A 13512-nucleotide genomic window follows, 5' to 3' on the forward strand; every position below is an offset into this window, starting at 1 on the left:
ATGACTGCTTGCAATGGATTGAAGCCAAAAGTTTTTGTCCACATCACCGGCTGTCAAAACACAGGGACTTCTGTCTGGGTGTGTAGATACTCAGTTTTGGAAAAGCAGGAGGGAACATTTTGTTCATCTTTCCTCATGTTTCTCCCCAGACACGCCAATACACAGACACAGAGAAAAAAACCAAAGCCCTAATTGTGCCTTACTTCCTTACTGTCTTCCATGTAATTATAGAAAGCAATAGAAATAGAACTAGAAACATTAAGGCTTCATGGTGGCAAAAGTATTAAACTCATTAGGGAATCAGAAAGTTGAAATAACTATCAGCTGGTTGGTTGCAAGGTTAGAAAAAGTTTAGGAGTTCTGTTTTCCAGTCCTTTTATCTAAGCCCTAGCCCACAAATAAGAAGTTAGCCTGGAATTCACAATCAATCTTGCAATAACAAAATTTTGTTTATAACTTGACAAGCAGTGAACAGTACCAGTTCCACTTTATAAGATGCTTATTGTTGAAAACCTGTAAAGAGTGTTTGCTTTTTAATATCTCAGTGTTGTTCTAAGAGAATGAAATTGCTCTTGGACCTCGAGACGTAGAATGAATTAAATGACACGTGAATAAATATATATTAATTCTTTTTTATTAAAGTATCAAAACAAACTTGAGAATAGAAAACAAACTGCTTTTTAATGCATTTTTAGGGTTCTCCTGAATAAAGTATACTTTGAGAAAATTCATGCAACATCCCATTCCTGTGTAGCTGTTTAAACACTCTTTTCCTGGGCACAGTCAAGTGACCCTGAGTACCATCATTTCCAGAGCAGCGTGCAGGAGCACGCATACACACACACACACACACACACACACACACACATACAAAAGCAGTACAGAGCAGCTGTGGCTGCACATGTAAAGAAATAAAAATAGATTATCTTCTGACAATAGTAGTGGTACCATATTAACATTTGGCATGCGGAGTAAATAAGATTAAGCAACAAAAGCATGACGCCTGCGTCACCGGTGATATGGTTAAAAGCAACCATACAAATTCCCTAAGGGAGACACATGAATTCTGTCATTATAGTCTCTGTGGTAGCACTTTATAACCAATTACGAAACAAATAGCGTTGTCTGCTGGTATTTGAGAGGCAAAAAGCAAAGCCAAGGTGTACGATACCGGGGTGATGCCTTGGTTTTGTATTTCCACGTTACAGAAGTCAAATAATGAGCATTGTTTGACAAGTTTATTGTACACACTCCATGTATATGTGTTGTCTGGTAAACAGATGGCCCAATTACATGTAGAACTTGCCCTTTAAGCCAGAGAGGTTGCCACAGAGGCTCCAAACTCTGCTTACAGTACATGAAAAAACTCTCACTGAAGTCAATGGAACCTCCTTCCAATATACAGAAAGATCATGGATTCTTAAGACAGAATTGGACCTAGAATGTCATCTTTGTAATACATTCACTTTTCAGATACATGAAGTACATACCTTTAACATGTGATACAGGACATTACAATATATCCAGATCTCAGGAAATGATACTAAGTAGTTCTGTTGCAGAATATAACAATCATATGAGGACCAGGTACAATATATGATGGACTCATGCGAGACTTGCAGGGTAAGAAGCTCATGGCTGAGGTATCTTCAAGTTTAGCCTTTAGATCAAACACACAATTTCAACACTGTAGAACTGGTGTAAAATATTATGCACTGTAAGCTCCACTTGTATTCTGCTTTGTTTAAATTGTGACACTGAACAGTCAGACACCATTGATGGAGATACAGAATTTTGGAAGGTACAATATCTGCACCCAATCATTTAAGACACTCAGTGCCTCATCTTCAAAAAAGATGCGGGATAAATGATTTTAATAGTGGTGTCTCAAATACAACTGGTGAAGTTTAAGAATATATAATATTAAACACCAAGAGATAAAAGTAAAAAGACAGCGCAACACTTGTGTTTTCAGTTTTATCTTGCTCGCAGTATTTATTAGCTCTACTCATTATGATATTAGTGATAAATAAAGATAATATTTTCTTTTACAAAAAAATTGTAAGGGTATATTTTATAGAAATAAACAATCTGAGAATTTCACAGAAACATCAGAATTTCAACACTCATAGCTCCAACTGTTTTGTCCAGCAGCTCTTCTACCAGCTCAAAAACATCCAAGGTTAGTATTTAATAAAAAATTAAACAATTATTCACTACATCAAAACTCTTGCTTCCTTTAGATTCTAAGTAACACTTTTGATCGACTGTAGTTGCCACTCAAATGTAAAACAAAAGTACCTACAATCATAATTTTTCCCTCTGAGTCACCTGGCAAAAAGAAGTAATCCTGACCAGGATGGAAAAAGCCTTGCCAAGTTCTTATGCCTGTAAGAGCTATCTGCATGAGCAGACCCACTGAAATCCATGGAACCTTTTCTGTGACTGAGGGGTAATAGCACAAATTAAGGCTTGTAGGATTAGATCCTAGATGAATTTTAAAAAAATATTTATTTTCTTCAAGGTTCAGGAGACTGGGATTCAGTCCTGCAATTTTTTACTTGAGCAAAACCTCTATCAATACCCCTGCACAGATAGTTTCCTCTTTCCAATTCAGTGGGTTCAATTCACCAAGTCAGTATGTGATGGTAGAAGCTGCTCTTCAGCAATTCAAGGAAAAATTGTAGCCCCCAAGGGGTAGTATCTGGGGTGATAGCTCATAAAACACAAGCTAGGCTACATAGAGGTTTTGGAAGAAACATTTCTTTGTCACACTTACTAGACCCTTCAAATTCAGTCACTGAGATGAGTCACAGAAAAAACCCACATGAGCATTGTGAAAAAAAATGACAAAGCTTAGTTGGAACTACAGGGGGTTTTTGTGTGTGTGTGTGTCAGGTTAGAATGCTACATTACACATCAGTACATTCTGCCAGAAACCATCCTCCTGGAAACTCAAAAATACTCAGTCTTCTTTCCCTACCAGCAACAAGGAAGAACAGTGTCCATCCAGCACAGCTGTCTGTACCACGTGCATCGCTGGAAGTCATAGTGTTCTAGCACAAACCTCGTGAGTGCAGATACTGGATACTAGCAGAGAGCTAAAACTTCAGAAGCTGTTGTCTGTAGCTCCTAGGAACAGCAAGTATGACAGGTGCAAACCCTACATTTGAGGCAGAAGGCTCTTCAATTTGATTGAGACCAGATCTTCCAAGGGCAAGAATCGCTGTCAAGCCAAAATGATTCTTTCCACTCATGAAAGCAATCTGCCCTTCCTAAAGGCTCTTGACTAATAGAATCCTACACATTTTGTCAGACTCCCCCATGGATTCTGGTAGCTGTTAAAAACATTATAAATACTTCCATGTTTGCCGTATCACTTAACCTTGTAATGTGCCTTCTTTGATCTGTTGAATAAAAAGATTTCTTTCATCTTCAGGTGTCCTTCCATTCTGTGCACGGACTATACACGTGGGCCTGTGCAGATTTAGCATGTATATCAAATGTTGCTTCTCGTTCTTCAGCTCCTCGATCTGGGCTTTCAACTCTGCATTGATTGTTTCCAGCTTCTCTGACTCCTAGCACAAAGCACAGACACAACTTTTACACTGAGAAGTTCAAATCAGTAAGTCACTGGGTTTTTTTCTTATGGTTGTGGTCTTTTATTGGTGGGAAAGCGTGTGGCTGGCAGACAAATGAATCACATGTACTGAGTGTGCTGTAATGGTAGAACTCTACATTCCCCAGCTAGTAATGGCCTGAAAACCAGATTGAGAGTTACCTCCTTTGGCCTCTAGAGCACATAATGGAAGTTAAAAAGCGAAATTCAAACTTGTATTCACTTAAGGGTGACAGATACTCAAAGCATTATTGCTATCTTCTGCAAAATTATTCTGACCTTTTTGGGTCAAAAATTGACCCAAAATTATCTGTGCTGCTCCTTAACTCCCTGGAACATCAGGTCACATATTTATAAACCCATGTTAAGCCACCAAAGTATAAATGTAGCTTTTTTCCCCCTGCCCCTAGGTATGTGAATATACAGGCCTGTATACCTAGATACAGGTCTGGTGCTACTGAAGTACAGTTTTATATCACAGCACAGGAGGTGAAGATCTGACTGGGCTTCTAGGACAGAGAATTCAAGCTTCCACACCACTCTGTTCATAAAGAAGTCAGAAATTACTCATAGGTGCTTGCAGGCTCCCCATAGTGAATATTTTATGAAACATGATTTTTACTTCTTTTTGTGTTCAGTGCATGCATTCAAATTGCATTATCTCCATAGACAAGACTGGTCACTGAAACAGTAATCTCTTTTCACTCCTACATGTTTTCACTTTATGCCAGTTTCAACCAGGTTTGGATTTAATATATGGCATGTTTCTTTTTCATAACTAATGTTTTTAAGTGTTTACAGAGTTTTGGGTGACATCTTTCTGATTTTCTACTGTGACAGTACCCTATGCTATCTGTTTGGATCCTGGCAAGATGACAGATTAAGAACAATTGTATCTAGTCACTTACTTTTTGCAAACATTCTGTTTTTTCCTTCTTTTTGTTTCGGCACTTTGCTGCAGCAATTTTATTCCTTTCCCTTCTTCTCTTTTTTCTTTCATCCTCTTCAGGAGAAAACTGTCCCACAAAAAACAGGTACACACAATCCATAAGATGTTGTAATTATGAGACCTGATTTTTGATAACTCCTGGATTTTTAAAATCAACATGGATAGTGCTGTCAGTGCTCACATCATGAGTTACATAAAAATGTGAGTCTGACCTTGTTTGTCATACAGTAGAATGGCAGGAACTTCATTAGAATTGTCAATAAAAACCTGACTGGAGCGGGGTTGTATGTAATCTATATGATTGCTCATTTAAAATCAGTGGTACTCAAAAAACCTACTGAATGTCTCCCCAGGCTCCCACACTTCCATCTCTCCATTCCCCAGGGAGGAAAAGGAGGAGGGGCACAGGGAGCAGAGAGGAGGATGTGTCATGAGTGAGGCAGCAAGAAGTGAGTGAATTAAAAGCAGGACCAAAAAGGGAATACTAACACACCTCCTTCTGTTTCCTGTGGAGGCTCAGACCAAGGTGTAACTCTCTCCTTAACCAAAGCTATTTCTCCACTTTCAAAGAGTAATGTTTTTCACGGATAGTATCATCTTTAAGCAAAAGCATAGTGTGGACACAGCAGGTCCATGTCTTAACCCCGACAGGTTCTGCTGGACTGTCCTCAGGGAAGCAGACTTTCAGCAGAGACTTATTCCCAGTTCAGCCACCAGTGGGCAGGGAAACCAGGTTAGCACTTGCTTTAATCACTGCAAAATATTGTCTGTAGTCCATAATTGAAAATAAAATATCCAACTATAAGAAACACCAGAGAGATCGCCCAAGCACTCAACAGAGAGCCAAGCAGCTGGCTTTAAAGGAAACAAGTACGGTGCAGAGGACTTTCTATAGTTAATACAATTACTGGTCTTGTGGCAAAACTTTGTTAGAGAATTAATCATTCACACCAAAATTCTGTTTAAAGAGCCCTACCTCTGTCTTCATCATTGATGTTTCCACTGGCCTTTCAGAAACAGTCACCGTGTCCAAAGTGGAGGACATCTTGTGGAACTGACGCTTGTTCTGAATGGCAAACCTGAGCTCCTCCTTCACCAGGGGGGTTAAATTTGTGAAATCATCAAACCCCAGTGACCCAGCAGGGGACAAAGTGGGAACAATCGCGGAGGCGCTGACTTCTAATGCAGATAGCTGGCCTGAGTGTTGAACCATCATTTTGCTGAAAGAGCAAAAGAGATAATATTGATAGTCTTTCAACAACTTTAGAAAGTTATATCTTTCAAATAATATCTCTCAGTGGTATATTTCATACTGTGAATAACACTGTAGTTCTTACTCTGCTTCAGTCCCCATTCCTAGTCTACCCCAATCTCTCAACAGAGACAAGCAGTTAAGAATTTGGACACTCAAAAAACTTTATGTAAGTCAAAATTAGTATTTAAAGGTATGCATATGTATCAACACATGAAAAAACTTCTAGGTCTTTCTGAAACTTATTATTTTAAAAATTGTGTGCAAGTACGTATACTGTTAAGTTTTAAACTGGTAATGTGTGGCAAATGAGAATTGAATGGATAGGAAGACAAAGAAAATCAGAACAAAAATCAGAAAACAAATGAGCAGTATTATTATTTAAAGCATAGAAGGAGAGTAAGAGTATTTTCATCTTCAGAGCTGTATCACCAAAAATTCCAGCTTCAAATGGACAGAGCATACCTTGATCTCAGCTACACTTAACTCAATGAGTTCTACCAGAAGGTGGAACTTGCTAACCACAACAGGATCTGTCACAAAATTATCACACTCAATTTTACACACAGTTGTAGATTTGACTATAAACTCCTGAAAAATAGTTAACGATAAGAGCTGGAACAAAGACAAAAGTCTCTCCATGCTCTGTGGCTCCACAGCACAAGCTGAGTTGGAGGGATTGACTTGTGAAAAATGTGAAGCTGTTTGTTTCATTCCTTTGGTCTTGTAAAATTCAAAACTGTCCTTATGTGCCCTCTATGAGAGGCTTGAAATTCTTAAATATTTATGGCTGGATCTTCTGCTGACATAAAACAGTGTGACTGAAGAGTCTTTAGGGGAATTATGCAAATGTAGACCCATGGAGAAACCTCATTTCTAGTAGATTTCTGAAGAAAACAAACCTATCCAACAGTACTCTCTACTTTTCTCTTTTTAGTAATCCTTATTATTTTTTTAGTCAATTTTGAAGGGAGAGAGGCCCTTGGTGAAAACTGGTGGCCCCACTGAGGGCGAAAGAGGCAAAACTTAGCAGTCAGCCATCCAAACATAGTGGGCTAGCTGATGCACACATCCCTACAAGTCACAGCCCATCTCTCACTCAGGAGAAGCGAGATAAGAAGTCTAGAAAAAAAAAACTGAGCGCCTTTTGTGTGTACTCCAATGGACAAAAGGTGCAAATCCACAGGAAAACAGATAGTAATACTTCCCTTGTTCATAAAGTAACTTGTGTTAAATTGGATTTTACTATGTTGGTTTTCCAGCTATCTTTGGTGTGTAGACTTTTGTTGTTGTTGTTCTGTTTTTTTTAATAGCTGTATGGATAATTACAGTATGTGTTATCTACTCTGGATTAGAACGACAATAATTACAGAAAAGTCAATTGTAATTAACTAAGTGCAGGTAAGCAAACAGTTGCCTTGGGGTAGCAGTGTGGGTAAGCTAAATTTCCACATGGTCAACCCAGACCTGCACAGTTCCCTGTAGGTTACTTCTGGAACCCAGCAAGAAATGTTTGGGGTCATGTGCCTTGACAAGAAGATAGAATTTGCTCAGAGATATCTAAAAATACACTGTAAATCCACACTGGTGCAAATGAGAATAGAATCTGGTTGATCACTAAGTGAAGTAAACATAAAAATCGGAGGGGAGTGAATTGCCTCTTGCTGGAAAATATCAGGTCCAGCTGCAGTCTTCCTCACTTCTTCCTCACCCAGTCACCACAGAAGAGCTGAACATTTCCCAGAGTCTCAGGTTGAAATCCTGACCCCAGGGAAATCAAAAGGACTTTTTCTGTTGACCTCAATGGGACCAGGATTTCACCCGCAGTTATTCAAGATGGGGAAATGATTTGGAACGATTTGTTATTCAGAAAGACCTTGGGAAATTTATGTAATTCTCTTCAGAAAGCCCCTGCTCATGAGTCACATTTAAAGTACTGATACAGTTTAATCCTATAATCTCAGAAAGCTAGCAGTTACTCTTTTCCAGCAAGTCAGAAATGGCCCTATTAATTTCCAGCTGAAGTCCTCCCAGTATTATTTACCATTTCCCAACGTTCAACCATTCAACTAATTTAAACAGGCTAATTCCAGATGACACTGAACCCCTCACTGCCAGCAGAAATTTCAGTTATTTTCACTGACTCAGTCTCCTTGAATGCTGGTGATAGCTTCATTCAACAAAGTTAATTCTGTATAATTCAATCCAACCAGGAGCCTTAAAGCAACAGTAAAACCGTTTTTCCAGACTCCAAAATAATTAGTTGGGCTAATAATTTTTAAGCTCTGCTGGTTTATTCACTTATTTTTCAGTTTAGGTGAACTTTTAATTAAGGTCAGCAGCAGCACCAGAGGAAACCAAGAACGTGCCCAAGAAATTGTGTTAACTGTGGATTTCTAGCAGTTAGTGCTAAGTGTACCACAAACACCACTAAAACCCTAATATAATGGCTTCAGATCTTCTCACCCACCTGTCACTAGTGTGAAAAAGAGGAGTGGTTGAGTGCCTAGAGCAGGAGAAAGTGTCCTTGACTGTAGGAACTTGCTGCTCTCCTCCCTGAACAGCTCGCTGCCCTCCCAGTCATCCTGAAATGCACCTCTAATTGCTCCAACATTTTTGGGGAGGGAAGGCCTGCCAGGGGCTGAGGTTTCTGCAAGGATTTCTGCTGTGAGCTGAGTTCCATTCTGCAGAGCTGTTTGCCACTGGTTTGCTCCCCTGGGGCTCTTTCCTGGGGCTGCTGTGAAGTGCCTGCTAGGGCAGCGTCCAGTCTGCCTCTGTAGATTGTAGAGTGTCAGGAGCCACCACCATACAAATGACAGAAATAATCAGCCTTGTGTCAAAGCTCCTCAGTAAGCTCAATATGCTCCCTTTTCATAAAAACAAGGTAGATGCTTTGCGGTTTCTGAGGAACAAATCTGTTTTTAGAAATGTTTTACGAACAGGAAAATTAGATTTTACTACTTTAAAAAAATGCAACAAGTTGCCGTTCCTTGTCCCAGTTTTTGTACAAAATGTCCCTCTGTCTATAAGCCATGCAGAGCACTATCTCGTTTCCTCTGGGTTTGTGAAGGCTGGAGAAACAGTAGGAATTGGAATATCAAGCCTTAGAGCGAGATCCCATCGTGGCCCTTCCGATACAATCTCTGTTTACTTTGTTACACCATGCACATGTTCTGGAGTTGCTGCCACTGGAGGTGCTGAACACTTCTCAGCCCTGGGCTGTTACCGGCACAGCCTGTTCCCGGGCTGAGTTAATGCTTCATTACTTTAGCCTTAGTTTTGGAATTCTCAACAGTTTTACTGTTCATGGGACCCTCCCAATTCAGGTACGTTCAAACAACTCTATTCATTAGTTCTCCCCCTGCTTTTGGTTTGTTTTTTGCAGATGATTCTTTTCATCTACAAGGAGCTTTTTCATCTCATCTGCCAAGATTTTAAAATCGGAACATGCTTCCTAACTGTGCACTTCCATTATTTAAGGATATTCTCGTTTAATTTTAATATTGAAAGTGACTACTTTCAGTTTTTTCTTGCTTAACAGCAGATGGCTCACTGGGCTTCTTGGTTTTATTTCTTCATACGAATTCCTTTTCCTTTGGTGCTGATGCAATAAACCCTGATAACCACTGAGGTTAATCTTAAACAGCATTAAGAGCAATTGCAGTTCACAACCTCGGTGCACGCTAGTTGACCTTAAGCTTTCTGACATCCCACATCGCTCCCAAACCATTTTCTGCTGCCTTCCAGCTTCTCAAGTGCTGTTACTAGGAGGAAAATCGATTTCCAACAGGAAACTCGTTCTCAGAAAGAAGTTGGCTGTTGTGTCACGCCCGATTTGCTTGGGCAACAGTTTAGGAACTGATCTACTTCACGTCAAGACACCGAGACAGAAAGGAAAGTGAATATCCCTGGCTGCCACGAGAAGTTCCCCCTCGGTTTGCGGGAATATCAGAGATAACTCCACGCGCGGCACTGCGGGTTTGTCATAGCCTGGGCTGTCCCGCCACGGCTTCCCCGTCCCTGTCCCCGCGGTGCCGCCGCCGCCGCTGTCCCCAGCTCCGGGCGCGGCCGCCCGGGCATCCCGCGGCTCCCGGGTGCCGGTGCCGGGTCCCCGCCGCGGCCGCCACCGCGCGGTGCCGAGCGGCGCTGCCGGCCCGGGGCCGGCCGGGGCTGGGCGGGCTCCTCCCGGCGCTCACATCTGGCGGCAGCCCGGGCAGGGGGTTCCCCCAGATGTGAGCGCCGGCACGAAGCCGGCGCCGCCGGGCGGGCGAGGGGCTCCGGAGGAGCACGGCGGGGCCGGGGGCTCTCCCGGCGCTCACGGCCGGCGGAGGCACCGCCGCGCCCGACTTCGCCCGGGGCGCCGAAACTTTTGCCGGCGGCGCGCCGCGGGTCCTCCGGCGGGCATCCATCCCTCCGCGGCGGGACAGCCTCCCCGGAGCTCAGACCCTCGTCCCGCCGGCACGGGCAGTCCCGGCCGCTTCTCTCCTGCTTCCACCTACCTTCCTCCCGCCGCCGCCGCTCTCCCGGCAGGAGGGAAGGGGCTCCGCAGCCCCGCCGCGCTGCCGTCCGCTCTGCTCCGCCGCCTGCTGCGGGAGAGGGAAAGCAGCTCCCTCGGCTCCCCGCTCCTCTGCCGCTCACCCGGGTTGCATCACCCCCCTTTTATAGCCGAGCGGGCAGCGCTGGTATTTACTCTGGCGGCGAGTCCCCGGCTGATGTCATGCTATTAATAGCCTCTCCGAAAGAGAGGGAGGAGGGAAGCGGGCTCGCGGCGGTGATGCAAGGCTTCCCCGCCGGCACGGCACGGCACGGCTCGGCTCGGCACCGCACGGCACGGAGCGACACCACCGCGCCCAATCGGGCCGGGCCAGGCAGCATCCCTCCCTCGGCACCCCGACAGACCCCTTCTCCTTCTCTCTTCACTCTCCCTTTTATTTATTTATTTATTCATTTAATTTATTTATTTTTATTGAGAGTCCGGGAGTTTCTTTCTCCGGGCCATTTTGATTCTGACAATAAATCAAAGTCCCTCTCGCGGCCGAAAACAGAAAAAAAAAATAAAAAAGAAAAAAAAAGAAACAAGAAAAAAAAAGAGTGGCAATTGTGTATTTTTCGAAAGGATTGAAAAGTGTGATCTTTCTCTAGAGGAAAAAAAGTCCTTTCTTCCCCAACCCCAGCCCGCCCGTCCCGGTCCTACCTTCCCCCCCCCCCCCCCCCCCCCCCCTCCGCTACTTTAGATGATAGCTAAAAGTTCATTTCACATAAAGGAGAAGGCTTCATTTTTTACTCTGAGAAGGAAAGACCCGTTTAATGAAATTATAGAAGGCTAAAAATAACACTGTTTGGGGCTTTTGTTTGTTTTGTTAGGGTATTTTTTAAACTTTTCTTAAAACACAGCAGCATGCTATTTCCTTATGATCTCATGAAAAAACAGGGAGTTCCTAGAGCAGAGAGGGAAATACGGTTGTGGCTGTGGTAAAGGGGGTTTTGTCTAGTTCATTTTTTTTCTTTGGTTTGTGTAACAGACAGAAATTTCCTCCTAACGGCCTTCAAAGTTCTAGAAAATAAGATGTTAAAAAAAAAAAAACCAACAAAACACCAAAAAAAAGTTTACCCGGGGGAGGCACAGAAAGCTTACAAAGACAGATGCATGGAATTATCCAGTACAATAATATTTCATATATAATACATGCAAAAGTGTTATTATGCCAGTTTTCAAGTCTCTGTACTTGGCATGGAAACACCAGGACATTTCATGCTTGAGAACATTGTAACTAAACCAAAATAAAATGTATACCATCATGTATAAAATGTATATTCCAATCAAGTGCTCAAAATGGTTGATTAATTTTATAAGGTTCAATACATCGGTTTTGATAATAGGTAATATGTCTCGAGTGGTATATTCTGGGATACTTTAATTACTTGCAATGTTTTGTCAAGGATACAGGTTTCTAAGAGTAGTTTGGAAGTCCCTCTGTATCTCCCTTCTGTGTGCATGTGGTTGTCTGGATGGATATATACATACACACATACATGCATATATATATACATATAAAATATTGGCCACATAGAGAGGAGTAGTAATCTTAGACTTTTTTAACGTCCAGGTGCTGGTAACTTTGCAAAACTACCATTCTTATTTCGGATTTAGTTGCCTGCTCTTGAAAGAAAAATACTGATCTGGTGGGAAAGGAAGGAGTCTGGAGCAGTGACGTTGGCTTCCCTCCTGTGGAAGGTGCAGTCGCACCCTGTTCTCTGCAAACAAAGAAGTGCACTTTGTGAGGGCAGGAGAGATCTCCTCTGACCTACCTGGCAGCTCTCCATTCACAGCTCCTGTGAGCCACAAGATTTTCTTTTTCACTCACCTATAGAAAAATCATTCTTAGCTCTATCAAAATATAGTTATTGCTGCATTTTTATTAATCTAGGTAAATCAATGTCAAGTATAATGCCAGGAAAAAACCTTGCTCTTCACAAGAGTCTAGAGGAAGCTTTTTTGTACTTTGGTACAGCCTAAGAAGTTCTTTTTCCTTCAGACGCACAATTTTATAATTCATGCTGTGCTCAAGGACAGCTGGCACCATTTTTCTTCAGCCTAGAAGAAAAAAAACTTCCTCTCAAGCAGAAGCCAAATGTGGAAAATTTCTTCCCAAAAGATAGTTGGTTGGAAAATTTTAAGCACTATGGAAATGTGTTAGAAAATCGGTTTTAGTGGCCAAGACAGGTGCCTGCTGCAATTATGATAGAAATTTAGCAACTGTCCTTATTTAGGTAGCTGCATCAGAACTGGGAAGGTATTTAGAGTATTTTCAGTTAAGCAGAGCAGTGTTGGAGAATAATGGAAAAAAAACCCAACAGTTCCCTCATTCCATGTGGGTAGAAGTACCTTGGAAATCCAAGTGTTGTTATCCAGTTGTGGATGGTCACTGACATGTACATGTTTGCTACACAGTGCTGGTACCATTATTACCCACGAGCTGCAGCCAGCAATAAAATCTGACAGCAAAGCAGTTGTGTTCATTCTTGAACTTCTCCTGAAGGGAGCCAGCTCCTCCCTGCAAAGCAAACAGAGAAACTGTTCCTGTGCGTGTTTGAGATTAGGCCACTGAAACATGTCCTGGCTTGAAATTCTTCAGTGAAAAAAGAAAACGAAACCACAATGAAAAATAAACCCAGCTCCACTGTGTCACATAGGTTTTATCCAGATCCCTATTGAAACCAAAGCTAAGTTAATCTCAGTAAAGACATTGGATCACACCTCAGTTAAAAAAAAAAAAAAATAAAAAAAATTAAGACAATCAGGAAGGTAAAGTAACACCCAGTGCAGCCACCAGATGCTCTGATGTTCTTGCCAGTTTAATTTTCCATCTCACAAAATATCTTTCCTTTGCCTCCCCCTGAACACTGTCCAATTTATTTCTCTCTTTCGTCACAAACTGCAGGGAACAGTTCCCCTGAAACATCATTTTGTTGACAGAGGTAACACCCATGTTCTTAACTCCTGTTTCCCTTAAGCCAGGTACAGCAGCTCATCACTCAGACTGATTTGTACTGGGTTCTTTTCCCTCTGCAGAGAAATCAGGCTGAATACCACTCCACAGTGTTGTCCTTGCAGCCCTCCAGGAGTCTCCAGTGTGGAGTAAAGAATTCTCTCCTTTACCTCTTTCTGACCAAGTCCTGCCTCCACATCCC

The 13512-nt window shown here is 42.2% G+C and overlaps 1 protein-coding gene across 1 annotated transcript; it reads right to left on the reverse strand.

Moving 5' to 3' along the window:
* Window positions 1–1963: 1963 nt before the first annotated feature.
* ATF3 (activating transcription factor 3) lies at window positions 1964–10440 on the reverse strand. Its single transcript, XM_066178313.1, has 4 exons — window positions 10320–10440; window positions 5545–5788; window positions 4528–4635; window positions 1964–3578 (listed from the first exon to the last, which is right to left on the reverse strand). The coding sequence occupies exons 2-4, from the start codon at window positions 5782–5784 to the stop codon at window positions 3381–3383; spliced, it is 546 nt and encodes a 181-aa protein (XP_066034410.1). The 5' UTR covers window positions 5785–5788; window positions 10320–10440; the 3' UTR covers window positions 1964–3380.
* Between the last annotated feature and the right edge of the window lie 3072 nt (window positions 10441–13512).

Source organism: Chamaea fasciata, unplaced genomic scaffold (assembly GCF_029207755.1).
Source record: "Chamaea fasciata isolate MVZ Bird 193981 ecotype frontalis unplaced genomic scaffold, bChaFas1.0.hap1 SCAF_3, whole genome shotgun sequence".
Lineage (NCBI taxonomy): Eukaryota > Metazoa > Chordata > Aves > Passeriformes > Sylviidae > Chamaea > Chamaea fasciata.

Excerpts from the sequence above, each read along its gene's own strand:
- ATF3 (XM_066178313.1), bottom strand. The coding sequence starts at position 5,784 with ATGATGGTTCAACACTCAGGCCAGCTATCTGCATTAGAAGTCAGCGCC. Across the intron at positions 4,636-5,544 it reads CATCAATGATGAAGACAGAG|TTTTCTCCTGAAGAGGATGA; the intron begins GTAGGGCTCTTT and ends TTTGTGGGACAG. Across the intron at positions 3,579-4,527 it reads AAACAGAATGTTTGCAAAAA|GAGTCAGAGAAGCTGGAAAC; the intron begins GTAAGTGACTAG and ends GCTTTGTGCTAG.